Source organism: Diadema antillarum, unplaced genomic scaffold (genome assembly GCF_040938485.1).
Source record: "Diadema antillarum isolate AM-2024a unplaced genomic scaffold, OU_Dant_1.0 scf00000149, whole genome shotgun sequence".
Classification (NCBI taxonomy): domain Eukaryota; kingdom Metazoa; phylum Echinodermata; class Echinoidea; order Diadematoida; family Diadematidae; genus Diadema; species Diadema antillarum.
Window position 1 is genome coordinate 64,924 of NW_027271038.1, and position 20,920 is coordinate 85,843.

At 39.3% G+C, this 20,920-nt stretch overlaps 1 protein-coding gene across 1 annotated transcript in view; it reads right to left on the reverse strand.

Moving 5' to 3' along the window:
* LOC139721747 (Fanconi anemia group M protein-like) overlaps positions 1–20,920 on the reverse strand; it is a 147,067-nt gene that overhangs the window by 55,970 nt on the left and 70,177 nt on the right. The window contains exon 5 of the mRNA XM_071633068.1: positions 14,921–15,002. Coding sequence (XP_071489169.1) covers positions 14,921–15,002 — 82 coding nt within the window. The remainder of the gene's footprint in view (positions 1–14,920; positions 15,003–20,920) is intronic.

Sequence of the window (20,920 nt, forward strand, 5' to 3'; positions counted from 1 at the left end):
TACAGATATTTTCGCGAATCACTGTATCAGTGGCATTTTCGCGTATTGTTAAATTCGCGATTGATACTAGTAGTAGTACATAGGGTCTACTGCCAAGCCCGAGAAACACGTTCAAACACTTGCTAACGTACTCGTAACATTTTTCTATTTGCATTGTGACTTCCCAAATATGACAATAGAAAAGACACAGTAGAAGATTTATAAAATGAAACAATCACGGGAACTTGCAGTGAGACACTCACACACAGCGTTCACAAGTACCTACCAAATGTTGCAACAAATAGATGTAAAATTTAGACGACAAAGTTTCAGAGCTGCGCTAGCGCTAGCGAAAGTTTTACATGCATCCCTTGGCCTCACCCAATCGCAACCACGTCGAGCCGGTGTACCATGTTCGTTCGCGTAGTAGCACGTAACTGCGACCAGCAGCCCCATAGGCATAGCGTATAATGGGGCTGCGGACTGTGGCATTCAGGATCACGACAAGGTAGTATCGCGGACAAATATCAACTTGAAATCGAAAAATTTCTTCAATTTGAAGACTTACCAGTAAAGGTGAAGTATTGACAACAGGATTCGAGTAACGTTTGGTCCTGCCAATAGTCCCTTTCTATTTGAATTGATGACTTAATGTGACTTGGTCCAGAGGAACCTCGGAGAGCAACACTGAATTGACGGCCAGCGCATGATCACACAGACATCTATAAATTTGTGCGCATGTGATGTGTGCACATGCGCTGGCCGTCAATTCAGTGTGGTTCTCAAGCTCTCCCAGGTTCCTCTCGACCGAGTCACATTAAGTCATCAATTCGAACAGAAAGGGACTATTGGCAGAACCAAACGTTGCACGAACTCTGTTGCCAATACTTTAGCTTTACTGGTAAGTCTTCAAATTGATGAAATTTTTCGATTTCAAGTTGATATTTGTCCACGATACTACCCTGTCATGATCCTAAATGCTACAGTCCGCAGCCCAATTACGCTATGCGTATGGGGCTGCTGTGCTGGTCACAGTTACGTAGCACTGAGATTGCACATGTTTAGCATCGTACTGTAACACTACACTTCCACCGTAGTGTAGGTACTAGTAGGAGTATGTGTACGTGTAACAGCCGCATCGGTCTGGCCAGCGTTGGATGCATTTTGTCATCGATTTGTACATAAGGTATGACGGTGTAATATTTTTGCGTGTTTTTAATTTCGCGATCAGCCTGAAGCTCGCGAAATTCGCGAAAATAAAACCCTCGCGAAAATACCCGTGTATACAGTATTTTGGGTTTTATTGAAGATAAACCTGTAAAAATGAAGTCAAAACTTAGCCTCCAAAACAGAAAATTTGGTGTCTAAAAAAGCGTTAATTTTTCATATTTTTTCTTTATTGCCCCAAAATGAAACTTCGGTATATGACTTGTGGTAGTATGTCCTTAGTGTGTTCCAAATATCTGTTTCGTAATATTTGTCACATGGCTATGGCGGGAAAAAAACCGATACCACTGTCATCTGTCCCACGTAAAATCCATAGCATAAGCATTACGCAGTCCGATGTATCGGTTTTCGTGCTGCATGAAACAGTTGAAGCACATTGCTGGGTTCTTCTCTCATCCACTCACCACCCTGTGGACTGAAGCTGAACTTCTGTCGCCGTGCGCTGGAACCTGACACCGCTGATTGGCTAAGAGTGCGCTGACCAGTAGAGAACACATGTGCAGGAGGATGATCTAGTTGTGCAGGTTCAGTATTTTCTCTTAAATTTGGTTGTCTTTTTGCTCTGATTTTGACCTAACTACTACTTGCGCACACACAAAACTTCGCAGGTAGTGAGTCTGGAAGTAACAAGCAGGGTAAACACTCAGGGAATCCTTGATCACTGGAAGTCCCACTTTGAGAGCCTGCTTAACGACCACTCGTGCACTCTTTTGCCTTTTTGGCCCCCCCTTCAGATCTCGGCCGTGGATCGCGCGATCCTCGCGAAAATTTGCGGTAAGGTAGAGGCCAATGTAATCTACAAGACTGTATAGTTAGATTTTTCAAATTTAATTCATGTATTTTATATTAATTAATTCATGCTAATTCATGCAAAAATAATTTTTTGCCTATAAATCAAAAGAGAAAGCTCCAAGACTTCTAATTTTTGGTGAATATATTCTTTTCAATATCCTCAACAAAGACATTGAAGCAAATTCACAAATTTCACAAATTTTGCAAGAGCCAAGATTCGCAAAATTAAAATGCACGTAAACTTTCTTGTCTACACTATTACATTGAATGTTAGAGGCAACTCGCGAATATTTCATGCTGCGAAAAAAGCTGTTGGCTCCAATTCACGAAATTTCATGCCTCAAAATATCATGTTTTTATACAATACTTCGGACCTCATTAGGGCATTTAGATGTATCATTCCTGCCTAAGCAAGAAATGCCTTTTATCATCCAATCTGTAGTTCCTCAAAGTTTGAGCTAATCCAATGACAGAAGTATACCTAAACTAGGGAGCTACTAATGAAGCGCAATATCTAAATCATGGTGTTTGACATACATGGAGGCGCTCACAGCTCTAGAGCCCTCTCCACCTTTCTCCCTCTCTCTATCTTTCTCTTAGCTCTTTCCTTTTGGCCATGAAGAGCATTTTTTCCCCCCTCATCACTATCATTTTTTTCTCTCTATTTGCCCTTCTCCCATAGCTCGGAGGATAGATCATCATTCATAATATTTTGGAGTCATATGCTGTTTGTTTCTTTGTTGGTGTTATTTACAATGAAGGCCAATATAATTTTTCCCTAGAACAACCAACAGAAATCATTGTAGGCAGCCAATATAATTATCCTTTCTATACAGTCTTTCACAGAAAAGCTGTAGAACACTATTTCTTCTTTTTTGGGGCTATTTTTTATTTATCTATTTTCTATGGAGGGATGGGAAATGTAGAATTCTTAATCTGCATGAGCTCTTTCACTGTATAGCACTTCAAAATTTATGAAGATGTATGGACCAAATTGGGGGGGGGGGGGGGGGGGGGGGAGTGGACAGGAAGAGAAGGAGGGCACTTGTCCTCCTCCCAGGGGCATAAACAGGGGGAAGGGGATATGCATCCCCTGCTCAAAAGGTGGGGGATGGCATGCACAATCAAGGTTTCAGGGAAATATTTTTTAAATGAGTGGTATTCTTTGTATTTTGTATTGCTATGATGCACAGACACATTAAAAGGACTGTACAGTTCTGGTTGAGGTCAGGATTTAGCTTTTAACTTTTGCGAGATATTCAGAAACCACTCTATGACATGTCAAAGAGCATGCAATTATAAGGGGTATCAAAAGTATACAGTCAACTTCGGATACCTCGAAATTGTCGGGACTGAAGAAAATGGTTCGAGGTACGTGAAATTCGAGGTACGCGAAATTCGAGGTACGCGAAATTTGAGGTACGCGTACGTACGTCGAATTTTCTTCGACTTATCCGACGTTTATCGATGTTCAACATGGTATCTGTTATAGTGCCTACCGATTGTTTGCATGCTTGTCAATTGGAATTGAATCGACTTTTATATGTAAATGAATTGAATAAAAATCGGAATGGAAATCAAAGTTTCAGAAATGAAGATTTTTGTGGCCCTATCGCGCCACCAAAAAAAGTCGGATGTTTGCCTTAACTTTTGAAAATGAACAGCGGTAACAATCAGCTCCGTAAGATACTAAAATAAATGTCGGATGTTTGCTCATACTTTTGGAAATGAAAAACGATAAGACTCAGCTCCGTATGGTGCTAAAACTAATGTCAGATATTTGATTTTGCGTTCAGAAATGAATAAGGATAATATTCGGCTCCGGAAGACGCTGAAATAAATGTCGAATATTTGCTTTGACATTCCGAAATGAAAAACAATATTCAACTCCGTACGATGGTTAGATAAGTGTCGGATGTTTCCTTATGCTTTCGAAAGGAAATAGCAATAACATTTGGCTCCAGAAGATGCTAAAATAAATGTCAGATGATCGCTTTTATGTTCGGAAGTTGCAGTAATTCTGCTCCATACGATGCTAAAATAACTGATGTTTGCTTTTAAATTTCGAAGTGAATAACAATAACATTCAGCTGCGTTCAATGGTAAAATTAATGTTTGATGTTTGCTTTGACGTTCGGAAATGAGTAACAATAACACTCAACTCCTTACGATAAAATAGATGCTGGATGTTTGCTTTTACGTTCGAAAATAAATGGCAACTAGAAATGTCGCTACAGCGACTGGTTATACCCCCGCCAAACAACATTTCATAAGCTTTGGTCAAAAAACTGAGGAAGTAGTTAAATCCGCAAGATCTTTCCTTGATCTTCTGCCATTAATATGCCGTTACCATGGCAACGTACTTTCGGGTACTGTCGAAAAATGCGTCTTGCACATCTACAACCAAAGGCACACATCTGTACCAAGTTTCATGGAAATTGGGCAAAAACTGAGGAAGTAGTTTGCAACACAAAATCTTCCATCATTTTGGCTCATAATATGTGAGCTGTTATCATGGCAACATACTTTTTGTCACTGTCAAGAAATGTGTCATGCTGACCTATATCCTAAGACAAACATTCAATATGAATTCCATGAGAATTGGAAGAACACTGATGAAGCAGTTTTGCCATGAAGCATTTTGCCCTATATTTTACCAGTAACATGCCGTTACCATGGCAACGCACTTTTTGCCACTGCGGAAATATGTGTCTTGCACATATTCAGATGAACATCTGTACTTTATTTCATAAAAATTGATCAAAAACTGTGGGAGGAGTTCGCGACGCAAGATTTGTACCCATTTTTGCCCATAATATGCCGTTACCATGGCAACGTACTTTTGGGTACTGTCAAAAAATACGTCTTGCACATCTACAACCCAAGGCACACATCTGTGCCAAGTTTTATGGGAATCGGTTGAAAACTGAGGAAGTAGTTCGCGACGCAAGATTTGCAACGGACCGACCGCCCGACCGCGCCCGACCGACCGCCCGACCGACCGTCCACTGATTCCTATATACCCCCTTCAAACTTCGTTTGGCGGGGGTATGATAATATTCAGCTCCGGAAGATGCTAAAATACATCTAGAATGATTGCTTTTACATTTGGCATGTTTGGAAGTGAATAGCAGTAACATTCTGCCCCATATGATGCAAAAAAAAAATTTGGATATTTGCTATTACATTTCGAAATGAATAACAGTAACATTCAGCTACGTTTGAAGGGGAAATAAACGTCTGATGTCAGCTTCAACGTTCAAAAACAGTAACATTCGGCTCCGTTGATATGATGATAATTGTCAGATGATTCATTTCACTTTCGGAAGAGGACAGCAGTAACATTCGGCTCCGTACGATGATAAAATAAATGTCGAATGTTTGAAATGACTAACGGTAATATTTGGCTCCGTAAGGTGCTAACCGGGACTAACAAATGTTGGATGATTGCTTTTACAATAAGAAATGAATAACGGTAACTTTCGGCTCTTTACAATGCTAAAACAAATGTCGGATGCTAACAAATGTCGGCAAATGCTCCCACTTTTTCATTTCAAACGTAAGTTTTTACCTCCAAAATATATAGGCATCAACTTTTATAATAATCTATACGCCTGTTTGCTAAATAAAACACAGAATCTAGATGATTGGATTTTCTATTCATTTGTTTTAGACATGGGCATCTGTATCACTTTAATAATGCTTAATAATTCTTTTTTCTATGTTTTGTAGGACCGATTTAGTTTTTCTAATGTTTTTCTCCATTTTTTTTTTTGTGTGGCCAGATTTTAATTTCGAGTAAATTCGACCACAAAAACATAAAAATCAGTGATACTGGTGGCCCGATAAAAGTTAGTGTGGAGCCCTGTCTATTCTACTCTTTATTATGCTTGGCCTATACTTCCACATCATATTCCACAATATTTTCATAATCGCATTGCTGAAAAAAAAAAAAAATCAGTGCTTGCGTTCTCGGGGAAGAATAAATGAAACATACTTCGTGAAAGGCAAAAAAAAAATGGTTAAAATAGGCACTACGCAGGAGATTGATGTTTGGACAGTGGACCGTGATTAATGCCAAAGATATAACTGTCAACACCTACGCAGGTGCGCCACGACGGTTAAGAAATCTATGCGAAAGGTATGACTATTATGATCAAGCATTAAAACACACTGGTTAAAGAAAAGAAGATGATAGGGCAGAGCGTAGTGCTATCGTAAGCACTCCATTGCTTGGCAAGGGTGCTATGTGCATACCGTGTACGTATGTAGGCAGGTGCTGGGATTTTTCTTGTCAGCTGTGTACCGGGTATTTCTTTAGGCGCGCGATTGTTCTGGTCGGGAATATTTACAGTCGAGTGTGAAAAGATTTGTGACATTCGCTGTCCATGCGCGCTTTATCGGAGATGCTCGAGTGATGTTGCAATTTCGATTCGAGTTACATGCCGGGAAAAACAATAAGTTGATTAAGATCGGGACAGTAGATTCACTTCGAGGTAACCAAACTTCGAGTTATTTTCTTCGAGCTACGCGAATTTTAATACACGGAAACTCCATAGGAACAATTGGGACTTTCATTTTGCCCCTGAGGTAAGTGATATTCGGCTTATCCGACGTCGAGGTATCCAAAGTTGACTGTATTTGATGAAAATCGGTTTTTGAAATGGCTGAGATATCCAAAAACAAGCTAAAACAAAGAGATCCTAATAAAAGGCGTGGCCTGTCGCCTTTTATTATTATCACTTTTTGAGATATCTCAGCCATTCTAAAACCAATTTTCATCAAATAAACGTTGAATCCTTCTTAAAATTACATGCTTTTTCATATTTCATAAGAGGTTTCTCATTAACTCACTTAGGCATGTTATAAACCTGAATCCCCACCTACACAGTATAACTAGTACTGTACAGTCCCTTTAATCACCTCTCTTGACCGCAATACACTGAGATCGCCTCTTGGCCGCAAATCATACCTCCAGGTCTGAGAACTTGTCTATGCCATTGCCCATTCCATTCCTTCTTGAGCTTTTGGATTTTTCGAATAGAAATTCAACAATCTTGGTGCCCACTTTGGTGGAATAAAATATTCTGGGACAATGTAATTGGCTGAATCATCTGTCACCTCTTGATCTGCATTGTCTGTCTTCAGGTGTAACTGTATATTTAGTTTGGAGGTTGACCAGGGGGGAAGGGGGCGTTGGGACTTGGGGATGTCTCCCTTCCACATTTTGTATTCTCAGAATTGATATTATATGATTTGGTGCACACTTTGATATTTTCAATTAAAAAAAGGAAATGTAGGGAAAATGTGAATGGCTAAATCTTTAATTATTTGTGACCTCCTTAGGATCTACATATCATGTGTGTCTTCGATGTGTAAGTTTATGAGAAGTGGACCGAAGGGAGAGGTATGACAGTGCAGCCTATGCTTTTTTAGAATTTAAATTTAATGATGTGATGCACACCTTAGGTGGAATGTTTGAACATTTTTAATCAAAATTTTGTAATCTCTTTAACATGTTCACAGACACAAACTCTATCTGTAGTGTTAAAAAACGAGAAGAAAAATAAGAACACTCAATTTGATAATCGATAGATTTCAGGAGGACGTGTTAAACCCAGGGATCTCGCCAGCTTGTTCATCATCCGTGCATGGCAGGAGTTCATGGGAGGAGAACGATAGGAATGACTGGGGAGAAAATAAACTGAAAGAAGGAAGCATCTTTTGAGCGAGCTGTCTTTGTTTTTCTCTACACCAGCATCAGATAATATCACCACCAAGGTTCATTTTTTTCCCCAGCTAGATAACTCAAAAAAGTTCAATGGACTTCAATTTTCTCGGAAATTTTGATAACGCAAGGAATAAATAGTGCCAATGATCCATACATAGGCAGAGTTCTGAGCCCTCTCCCTTCCCACCCTATATAGTTCATTATTGAAATATTTGTTCTCTATCACCGATATGAAGTTTGCTCTCCTTTTCCATTTCGTACTTCCATCCCTTCTCTGACCCAATCACTGCACATGTGTGAAAATGGATCCGTTTGGGATTCATGAACACAACGTATAATGTATTACATTAATGTTCATTAGGGAAGTTTGGTTTCTGTGTGTGTGTGTGTCTGTGTTTATTCATTTTTTTTAATCATGCTCTTGCTTCAAGGAGCTACTCTTTTCTCACGTAAAATTGATAATGGATACCGCACGCAGAGGCCCACGTTTTGACGTGAAGAACCATACATTCTTTATGTATTTATAATATTTTTAAATTTAAAATTTGCATGCGCTTAACTGCTGAGCATTTTTTTTTCTTCTTTTACGGGAGAGAGCGAAATGACGTCCTATAGGCATAATATTTGTGACGCAGTTTTGATTTCAGATCAGTTCTTGATTATAGTGAAAGTTAACAATGTTTTTCACATTGACAAAAGCAGTTTGGTTATAGCCAGTGTTCAGTTCACTGCCACAATGATATTTCTAAATAAAGCGATGCCCCAAACTGGTTTACTCTGAGGGTTTGTTCCGAATAATGATAGAATAATTCTACATTCCTCATTTTTCTGAAGGTTCGTTATCCGGAAAATATAGAAACAATGTCCGTTAATTTCCAAACAAAATTAGTTTTGTTATTTCGAACGTTCTGCCAGTGAAATTTCAGAATGAAACAGTTACAGTTTTCTTACTCTGAGGGTTCATAACTCCCACAGAAAAAAATAGTAATGAAATAGTACTAGATTCTATATTCTGACGGTTCGTTAACCGAAAAATAATAAAGAAAAAAATGTCCGTAAATTTCAAAACGAAATCAGTTGTCATTTCGAACGTTTTGCCAGTGAAATTTCAGAATAAAATGACGGCACACAACAGCGTGTTTTCGTACTTTTCTAGGGTCTGTTACTCCGACAGAAATAGTAAGAATGATAAAATAATACATTGTAGATTCTTTATTCTGAAGGTTCGTTATCAGAAAATTGAATAAAGAAAAATGTCCGTAAATTTCAAAACGAAATCAGTGTGTCATTTCGAACGTTTTGCCAGTGAAATTTCGGAATAAAACGACTGCCCAAAAACAGTTGCAGTTTTCTTACTCTGAGGGTTCTTACTCTGACAGATTAATGATAAGATAATGCTAGATTCTCTATTCTGAAGGTCTGTTAATCCCAAAATGATTAAGAGAAAATGTCCCTTCATTTCACAACGAAATCAGTTTTGTTATTTCGAACGTTCTGCCAGTGAAATTTTGGAATAAAACGACGGCACAAAACAGTGTGTTTTCGTACTCTAAGGGTCTGTTACTCCGACAGAATAATGATAAAATAATACATTGTAGATTCTTTATTCTGAAGGTTTGTTTAGCGTAAATTAAAAATTTAAAAAAATGTCTGTAAATTTCAAAACGAAATCAGTGTGTCATTTCGAACGTTTTGCCAGTGAAATTTCGGAATAAAACGACTGCCCAAAAACAGTTGCAGTTTTCTTACTCTGAGGGTTCTTACTCCGACAGATTAATGATAAAATAATGCTAGATTCTCTATTCTGAAGGTCCGTTAATCCAAAAATGATTAAGAGAAAATGTCCCTTCATTTCACAACGAAATCAGTTTTGTTATTTCGAACGTTCTGCCAGTATAATTTCGGAATACAACAACGGCCCCAAAACGGTTAGTTTTCTTACTCTGAAGGTTTGTTATTCCGAAACAATAACGATGATAGATGATGGATTCCTTCCTGAAGGTCCGTTTATCGGAAAATAATAAAGAAAAAAATGTTTGATAATCTCCAACGAAATCAGTTTGTTTATTTTGAACATTCATCTGTAGTACCGACCTTTGGTGTTGTTGTTTTCGATTACAAACCTTTGAAGTACTCAGTAATGAATCGTTTCATTTTATGATTAAACAAACCTCGGAATAATGACCATCATTACATTTTTGTATGATATCTCTTTGATGTCACAGCCAAACTACCGCAGTATACCCAGAAAGGAAAGTGCAATGATGTCCCAAAAGTTCTCGATCGCTTCTCGTGCATCTGATGCAGTAGGCCTACCACGTGGTCGAGCAGACGGCGAGAAAGCAAAAACACTACGGGTATAGTTAGTATACACGGCGCGCGTTGTTGCGATGCAGAGACGGCTAATTATTTCAACAGTGAAACAGGAAAGGCCTAAAAGAAATCGGAACCGTCACTATCGGCACATACTTCTCTTTCATTTATTATTTAGGAACTGCCGCAACAAAAGGTATGGAGTTTCTGCATTGTTTCTGTGAGAATATGCCCCTCACAACGTTCATTACATCTCCGTGAAAATGTCACATTTAGTGGCCTTTAAAAATAGCGGCGATTTATCTTTGTTATATTGAGCATTAGCGAAGGCTTCCGCGCTTTGCGCGGATGTTCCCCCTCCCGTACCCACCCCCAGAACAGCACGTATAAGTGCCGACAAGCGTGAAGAAATTCCTGGCGAGAACCCTGGTAACCCCCCTCCCACAAGGATTGCCACCTGTGATGTATGACCAAAAGAGCAGGGCAAAAGAGGTAGAGAGAGAGAGAGAGAGAGAGAGAGAGCCTAGCCTGCTAGTATGCCCTCGCATGAACTTTGAGGAACTACAATTGGAACAAGAGACCCGCGGGTCACGCGCTCACCTGAGTATCGCAATTTCACCTTCCATGCATTCTTGCACACTCTTACCTGAGAACATTGGAAACTTAGGTCTGCATATGGATCCCCCCTCAACTCTGCGCGGGGGGGGGGGGGGGGGGGGGGGGGAGGGGCAGGCAGCCCTGGATTTGCAATGAACAAACTTGGAACTAAAGTCATCAATGTACAAACTCATGTATTAACTTAACTTTGCTTTATCATTTCTGGTTCCAGAGCAGAAGATTTTAAATATTCCTTAATGTGGGGGGGGGGGGGGGGGGGACCCCTAGGGGCCCCTCAAGAGGGACAGGGTGCCCATTTGAAGGAACTGAGATTCTATAACCATAGGGATGCATCATGCTACCTGCTAAGTTTGGTCAAACTCATCATGAGGTTTTCAAGAAGATGATGAACATGTACAATTCAGGCTCCCCATCCCTCTCCTGGGTCCCAAGGGGGGGGGGGGGGGGGGGGCACCCCTGATTCCGCCAACCCCATGAACAAACTTGAAACTACAGTCATCAATGTACTAACTCATAGTATCATCTAAGCCCTATCACTTCTGGTTCTAGAGAAGATTTTTAAAGGTTCCTTAATTTTAGGGGTTTGGGCCCCCTGGGGACCCCCAGGTGGGCCATGGTGCCCATTTGAAACAAACTGAGATACTATCCCCTAGGGATGCTACCTACCAAGTTTGGTGAAAATCAGACATGGCGATCTCAAAGTGAAGATGAAAATGTACAATTTAGGCCCCATTAGGACCCCTCCCCACCCCCCTCCCCTGGGTCCCAAGGGGGGGGGGCACCCCTGATTCCTCCATGAACAAACTTGAAACTACAGTCATCAATGTACTTACTCGTGGTATCAATTAAGCCCTATCACTTCTGGTTCTAGAGAAGAAGATTTTTAAAGATTCCTTAATTTTAGTGTGTTTCGGCCCCCCTGGGGCCCCCAGGTGGGCCATGGTGCCCACTTGAAAAAATTGAGATCCTATCCCCCTAGGGATGCTACCTGCCAAGTTTGGTGAAAATCGGTCATGGGGTTCTCAAGAAGAAGATGAAAATTTAAAAAGTTTACGTACGATGGAAGACGCATGACGGACACCGGACGAAGAGCGATCGCAATAGCTCACTTGAGCAGAAACAGGTGAGCTAAAAAAGGACATTTCTTCAATCTAATATCACTTAGGCAGAAATGTTGCTTTTGAATGACTTTATGGGGTCCTAAATGCATCTGCAGGGCTGTTTACACCCTTTAACAGAGGAAATGAAAGGGAGGCAGAATATTTTCTCCAATAGGGTCACATAATATATGTCCTCGATAATCCAATGGTTTGCTTCCTGAAATAATCGTTGTTGGGCTCCCTGGCATACCAAGCCTACTTAGGTGTAAAATCGAGAGAGCAAATAATCCTACTGCACTATGTGGGCTTCTATACTCTTTGCTATTAAACTAATAGCTCTGTCACTTCTGGTTCTAGAGAACATTTTTGAAGATCCCTCAATTTTTATCTATTTATTTATTTGTTTATTTATTATTATTATTATTATTCATTTTATTCTATTTTATTTATTTATTTATTTATTTATTTTTATTTATTTATTTTTCATTTATTTTTTTTTTTGGGGGGGGGGCATGGTGTCCATTTGGTGTATGCTGACGACACACAGATTTATGTTACACTCAAACCAAATGAGACGGCTGAAGCAGCTCAAAAACTTCAGAACTGTCTTGAGGACATCAAAATCTGGTCCTCAAACAATAAGCTTTGCCTCAATGAACAAAAATCAGAGATGATCCATATATATTCCAAACATAGAAACACCAATCCATTCCCAGATTTAGTTTCTGATAATGTTTCTACCAAGTGTAGTGAATGGGTACGCGATCTTGGTTTGATCATTGACAAAAATCTTACCCTTCAACACCACATTAAGCACATTTGTATAAGGCAGCATCTTTTGGATTGTTCAAAATTGGGAAGATGAGGAAACTACTTGACTGAAATACAACTGCCAAATTAACTCATGCATTTGTTTCTTGTCATCTAGATTATTGCAATTCCATATTTTCTAACCTCCCTCAGACACATATATTCCCACTTCAACGGGTACAAAATTCTGCCGCAAGAGACTTCTCTCCCTCTCCAGGAAATCCGAGCCCATAACTCCAATCCTCCGTTCTCTCCACTGGCTTCCCATACATCACCGCATATCTTTTAAAGTTCTTTTGCTTACGTACAAAATTCTGAATGGGCAAGCCCCCAGGTATCTCACAGATCTTGTTTCTTTACGTTTCATTACTTCCTCAAGATCCCTCCGTTCATCCTCTACAATGCAATTGACTCCTGGACCACATACTTCCACAAAATACGGTGATCGTGCTTTTTCTACAATTGCCCCTTCTCTCTGGAATTCTCTGCCCGCCTATATACATCAAGCCACTTCCGTTAATCAGTTTAAGATTTTGCCTAAGACTTATCTTTTTAGTAGATAGTTCTTTGGAATAGTCCAGTTGTGGGTCGGTCAATGGAGGTGCACACTGGTTTTGATTTTCATTATTTATCGTAATTATACACTGTATCTATTTTTTTTTCTTTTTGGTATGTTTTGTACTTGTATTTTGGTATTTTTGCATTATTCTGGTATAGATATTAATTTTCCGGTAAACTGTGCGCTTAGAAACATTGGTATTAAGCGCCTTATAAATGTATTGTATTATTATTATTATTATTATTTAAACAAATTCAGATTCTATCCCCCTAGGGATGCTACCTGCCAAGTTTGGTGAAAATCTGTCATGGGATTTTCCAGAAGAAGATGAAAATGTAAAAAGAGCGATCACATTAGCTCACTTAAGCCTTCAGTTCATGTGAGCTAAAAAGTGAAATTTTAGCATTTTCACTTGACCTTTGACATAATGACCCAAAACTCTCTCTAGAGAATCTTTATGAGGTAATACATGTAAACTAAAGAAACTGCATAGATATGGGGGGGGGGGGGTTTGTGAAACTTTGAATATTTGACCTTGACCTTCGACTTTGAGCATATGCACCCAGAAATTGATAGGCACAACTTTGTCCACTCATATACCCCTTTCATACCAGACGCTGAACAGTGGATAACTTCCGAAGGTCGTCCACTGTTTACCTTAGACCCCTGTTGGTATGAAAGGGATACCGAAAAAGACACCCAGGTGAACTGTGGATGAACAGTGGATGTGATGCATGCTAGACCGTCTAGCATGAACAGTGGATGAACAGTGGATGAACAGTGGATGGCGACCGGAACCGGAAATCTTAGAACTCATAAGCGCGCTTTGTATTATGTACGTTTAACATGTAGGCCTACACACAATTCACTGTACAGTAATGCATGCATGCAATGTGAATGCAGGAAATGACATTAAAATTAGTGATGACGATATTAATAGTATGTAATCAATAATTAAGAAGTGTGTCTTTGACTTTTTTAATCTTAAAAGCCCTAACTAATATTTTGACTTGATTTTAAGGGTGTAATATATACTGCAGTAGGACAGGAAGAGGACAATGTTTTAAAAGACGTGTGCCGAGCTCATCAAAGTGCACTCTAGACTAGCCTCTGGCATGAAAAACGGTGCTTAAGGAATCACACCCCAGACGAACGTCTAGAGTGCGCTCTGGTGACGTCTGGAGAAGTTTGGTATGAAAGGGGTAATACATATACATGCTGTCCACAAAACTGATTATGAATGAAAGGATGGACAGACGAACAACCCAAAAACATATTGCCCCCTGCCACACTTCGTGGTGGAGGCATAAAAAAAAAAGAAGAATACAGAATAATATTTAAATATACCTTACAAAATACAAAATATACTCATCAAAGACAGAAACATAACCATGAACAATATCATACACAAATTATGATGATTGTTCATTCATGGCTGGGTTTCAGAAAAAATGACAATTTTCTGAGTGTAAACGTTTTCTGTTTTTATCACCCTGTTTAATAACATAGTCGAGATATTTTGAAAATAAGAATATTCTATATCTTTCTAAGATAAAAGTCTTTATTGCTGCATGACAGTTTGTATGGACTGAAGCTTCTATTTATTCAAAACTCATTCTGAAGATATTGAGTTCTAACTTTGATTTGTGTGATGTAGCTTTTGCATCTTATCAAAGCCTCCTTTTTTACCATATGTTGATGACAGCAATACCATATATTTGTCCACAGTGAGAGTGTGATTCAATCCTTGAAGTCCAAAATAACAATGCTGACATGTACTAAAGATGGCACTTGCCTTCACATCACTGCCAGGTGTAGCACTGAGTGCTACTATCCTGAACTGACTTGTATACTTGGAAAGCTCCCGGACAACCTGCACAAAGACAACAACAAAGATTAAAATGCACTATAGAGCAGAAATTTGAATAAATGTGTCACATAAGCAACCTTTTTTTGTGTGTGTTTTACTCTGCTACTTTGACATGTAAGCATTCAAATTGAAACAAATCAAATACAGTTATATCAACGCCTTTAATAATCAAGTTTTGGCTTCGTTACAAAGTTGAAGATTTGATATCAAAATATCAAATACAAAAACAAAGAATAAATAAACACGCTTGCCAACACTGATTCAAGCCCCATACCGATGTGTCTTATGTGCTAACCAAAGTGTTTCTCTGCCTGATATTCCCTAACGTCAGTACTTAAACACGCACTACTGAAATCAATTAACATATGGCTCAGACAGAAGTATGCATTAAAAATTCTCCTCACAAAACAAACTATCTCTACTTACTAAATCAAGACTCCCCTAGCACCTAATCACATTCCTGAATATTATTAACCTAACCTCGCAGATGGATGAAGCTCGCCTGAACCTAACACAATGATGTAATACGGCATAACTGAATCCAATTAAGCAATTTTCTTTTATGTATATTGTCTGGGGTATCCTAACCAACAGAAGCATCATTGACCTAACGAACTTATGTACAAAATCAATGGATATATGTAAAGACTCGAGGCAAATACATTTTTTTTCCTGAGAACATGAAAATACATTTTATCATATTGAAATATATGTAGCTGCATATTTCAAGTCAAACCATTTTTCTTAGTTGCAAGTCAAACACTGGTAGCATTTCAAAGACATACATTGTACTTTATGTTGTGCAAATGCATTCATGTAGATACACTGAAACATGACACAGGTTTATGGTTTGAATTTAATCTTGATATAACTTACTTCCCATGGTCAATTATACCAGTTGGTCTACTTCTCAGATCATGTAAATAATATAAATGTAATATGGTGAAGCCCATTTGGTCTACCATCCCTTTAGATTAATGACCATCTGCTCTGATCATCACATGGTCTAATACCTTATCTGGATAGTTGTCATATTGTCCTAACTGCCACCTGAGTTTCTTTTCCCCCATTTTGTCCTATACCATCTGGTCAATGAATAGTTCTTCTAATTACTGCTCGGTCTTCTACCCATTTAGTCTATATTTCCCTGAGTCTACTTTTCAGGTGATCTATTTTCATTTTATTTAATTCCATTACCATAGGTCTAAGGATGTGTTCAAGTGCTCTACAAGCAAAATAAAGTGAACTGAACCAAAGCATACAAAACTGGACTGCGCCAGATTTGGAGAGTTTGAGTGCTCAGTGGAGAAAGCGTACCTTGTGAGTTGTTCTTAGGGGGGGGGGTCATACATTTTGTAGCAAGAGGGTCATTCACCTGATGCGCTTAAAGGGATGGGATGGTATAGTTTTCGATGGGATGGGACTTCAGGTCTCTAAAGTTTTAAGAAGATCATGTTTTTAGATGATGAGAAACCTCTTAAGAAACATGAAAGAGCATTTAATTGTAAGGGGAATTCAAGGTTTATTTGATAAAAATTGGTTTTGAAGTGGCTGATATATCCAAAATGCAGTCATCCTAATAAAAGGTGGCACCCATCTTTTAGCAAGATTGCATTATTTTCCTTTGTTCTTGGATATCTGTCATTTCAAAACTGATTTTTCATCAAAGAAAATTTAAATTCCTCATGAAACTGGATGGTTTTTAACATTTCATAAAGTGGTTTCTAAGTATCTCGCAAAAAAAAAAAAAACTGAATCCTCATCTCAACCAATACAGTACTCTCCACGTAATCGGGTATTGTTTAAATGGGTACTCCGTGTAAATGGGTACTCCGTGTAATTGGGTAGTAATGTCAGAGTCAGTTCCAATGCACATTAAAATTACCTGATTTCGCTAATCGGGTTGCCTCTCCGTAAATAATTTTCTTCTAATCTAATTTCTACCCACATTTTATCACAGATATAACACTTTAACAAATCATGCATGTCAAATTTTCCACGGCTAATCGCATTCTCTGCTTAATTTGCAAAGAAGACCGATCATTTGGGGAGTGATTAAACATGAAAACACATGTACACGTACAGACTGGCCACACGAAAACAAACATTACATATGTAGCTGGCACTCACAATTGCATAGACAGACAGGAGTTGATCACACTTGCACTCCTCCCTTGCTCCCACAACAACATTCACAATACTAGAAGTTTGCAACGAAAATCAGGCCATGCACCAGCTCCATAATTTTGCCATTCCCCAGTCACTTCTCGAAAAGTAACCCGACGTTCTACGTGACTAGTGCATGTAAAGAGACTGGTTCATTTTGAGAAACGCCTGTCAAACGACAAAGTTTTCTGAAGACATATTTGTCCATAAAAAGAGTGTAAATTATTGCTTGTGACTAATGTGCCGTGCAAGCACACGTGTTATGCATACAGTGCAGGTGTTTGGTGCAGTGTACAATGCATTAAATACACATTGTGTGTGTCAATTGTCAATGAGACGTGTTCTTCTGTTAATTGGGTACTCGCTTAATCGGGTAAGAAATGCTCTGCTCGAGCCTACCCGATTATGCGAAGAGTACTGTATTATATCATCCCTTTTAACTACTTACAGATGTCACAAACAAAGAGAATGAACTCTTTGCATTATTACGTATGTGCATGTTACGCACATTCTCACATGCAAACTTTTGTTACGCTTTTGGTACCCTTTTGGAGCACATCTGGAAGTGGTCCACTTTTGGCTCGGTTCAGTTTGGTACAAATTACGGTTTGTATGTTACACTTTAGGAGTGTTCCGGCGCTCATCTGGCGCGAGTTCGGTACAGTTCAGTTTACTTTAATGGAGCACTCGCATGCACCCTAATTGCCATCTGGTCTACAAGTTTGTCTAATTGTCATTTTGTTTAACACTGTTTCAGGGAATTACAATGTGGTCTAGTATTCATTTAGTATTATTACCAAGGGCCATTATCATTTCATCTACAGGTTGAAAGTACTACAATAGGTAGATAATCACACTCAGTGCCCTTCACACCCTCCCCCCTTCCAATGACAAAGTCCTAGCAATGCCTCTGCTTGATACAATGCCCCCCCCCCTCGACACCATCTGTTTAATCAGCAAAGCCAGCTTCTCAGTATGGGGGGGGGGGGGGGGGCAAGGCACCTAAATGTATTGACAAATGCACAATTTTACATTATCATTTTTGTAGGCCTACAGATACATGTTATGCGGCTGATGCTTGATGATAATAATGACAATATCTTTAATACAAGTTTATCAATGTCATCGTCATCAAATTGATATAATGATTAGCTACATTTATTATCTTTATCATATACACATGTTTTGTAGAACATAATATTCAAATATGTTCACTCAAGTGCCTGAACATATTGAGTGGTGGAAACAGAATACAAAGGTTTTCTGATCAGCACAAGGCTTGTAACTCCATTTTGTGTTGCAACTACAACCACGGCCACTGCTGCCACCATAAACATTTTAACAGTAACATAAAAGCACATTATTATAATTTCCAAGTCATTCATTTTCCATCTTTTTTTCCCCAAATGGATGTGGTACATGTTCCAATATTAGTTTACCAACATATTTCCCTACAAAAATAGAAGCCTCCAATTTACTAGCTAGATTAATTTGGGGTGAAAATTAAAATGACTCATAGAAAATATAAGTGGCTACAGAATTCATTCAAGGAAGGAAAGTGCTGTTTCAAATAGAGTTGCAATTTAGACAAAAAGTGCACAGATAAATATTCTACTGTATGATCCTGGCTATAATCCCTGCTGAATTCAATAAAAATCTGATGGTGTGCTTTCCCGAAAAAATATGAAAATGTGAAATTTAGCCTCAATTTGGACCCCCCCCCCTTGGGCTCCATGGGGGGGGGGGGGGGGGGGGGGGACTCCTGGTTCTGCCATGAATAAACTTGGAACTACAGTCATCAATCCACTTCCTCACAATACTAACTAAGCACTATCACTTCTGGTTCTACAGAAGAAGATTTTTAAAGATTCCTCTCTTTTCCTGGGGGGGGGGGGGGGGGGGGGGGAGGCTCCCTGAGGGCCCCCAGGTGGGGCATGGCATCCATTTGAACAAACTGAGATTCCCCCTAGGGGTACTATGTGCCAAGTTCGGTGAGATTAGGTCATAAGGTTTTCACGAAGAAGATAAAAATATTAAAAGTTTATGCAAGATGGACAACGCACAATGGACGAGCGTCGGATGCCAGACGAAGAGTGATCGCAACAGTTCACTTGAGCCTTCAGCTCTGGTGAGCTAAATATAATACCACAAAAGCAACCATACATTTGCTCAGGCAGTGTGGTTTCACAACCTATACCCTACAAGCCTTATATTTTAGTTTCCTTATTTGCTTAGATTTCATGAGGCCATTGATATTTGCAACCATTGAAAAATATGACAAGGATGAAAACATTGCCTCTGTGAATAGATTTGCACTGTGTATTTTCTCAAAGGTTTGATAATGGCTTACATTTTCTTTTACACGGGGACAATATTTATTCTTGTTCCGTCATCATTGTTCTTAATTAGTAATTCAATAATTTGCAAAATTGTCTTCCAAGTCCAGACAATCAATGTACAGTTCAACTTCCATAAACCGACCACCTCCAGACCTGCAGGCGGTATGAGAGAAATATGCTTAAATACAGCACTTTCTAGCATATCATGCTGGGGATATACACATGTCATTACCAATTGATTGCTCCCTTGATATCTAGCAGCTGAACTGTATTGACAAAGGTGATAAAGGTATTTAAAACACTGGTGGTAATCATAAATCTGTACAATCTCTCATTCTTTGAAAGCAAAGTGTTGATTGTCTTATGTCCATTTTTTGGGGTCTATTTCACTCCCAGGTAGGCCTATAAACAACGATCATCATACTTATCTTTCAGATACTGCACTGTAGCAGGATTAAAGGGAACCCAAACCCAAAGAGCAATGTGGATTGAGTGAAAGCAGCAACATTAGAAGAACACATCAGTGAAAGTTTGAGGAATATCGGACAATCCATGCAAAAGTTATGAATTTTTAAAGTTCTGGTGTTGGAATCGCTGAATGAGACTACTAGAGGTTATGATGTATGTTACAGATGCACCTGTGGAATTCTTTTGTACGTCAATAGAAAAGTGACAACTGTTTGAATAATTACAGCCAGTTGGAACTCCATCTCTTAAACCTCCTTGGTTTCATAACGATAACTTAAGCCACTTCATATATACCCCGTCTCAACAGGCTACAAAGCGCAGGGTAGCCTCGGGGTAGCCTCGGGTGAAGATTCTTCCCCTGGGAAGATTGTGCCTGTTAAGACGCTACACAGTGGACAGGCTCGGGGTAGCCGCGGGGTAGCCTCGGGGTAGCCTCGGGTGAAGAATCTTCCCCTGTGTCTGTTAAGACGCAACACAGTGGACAGCCTCGGGCGAAACCTTACCCTTCGATCGACAAGGGTAGACGCGGGGTAGCCTCGGGCGAACCGCCGGAGGCTACCCCGCGATGGCGTCTGTTAAGACGCTCGCGGGGTGAATCTTCCCCCGAGGTGTCACGTGACATGTGCTAAGTCAGGTGACCAGCACTGCACCACACAAATCCACGAACTCTCCCTTGTATTAGCACGACCAGATGGTACTTCTGCACAGCGCGTATTGGGCTTGTGTGTACTCACGTACTAGTAATAGGTGTTTAAAAAAATCCTGCTTTTGATGTTTAATAGTTGAAGAGTTTGTTCGCAAAAACCGATAAGTCCATATTTGCCAAATGGAGATATTTGCGATAAAAGGTCAAGAAAAATAAAGAGAATAATAAGAAAATTTTGCTTCTTTTCACCATAACTTCAAAAATGTACCCTTATATGTAGTGACCAATATATCATATAAAAG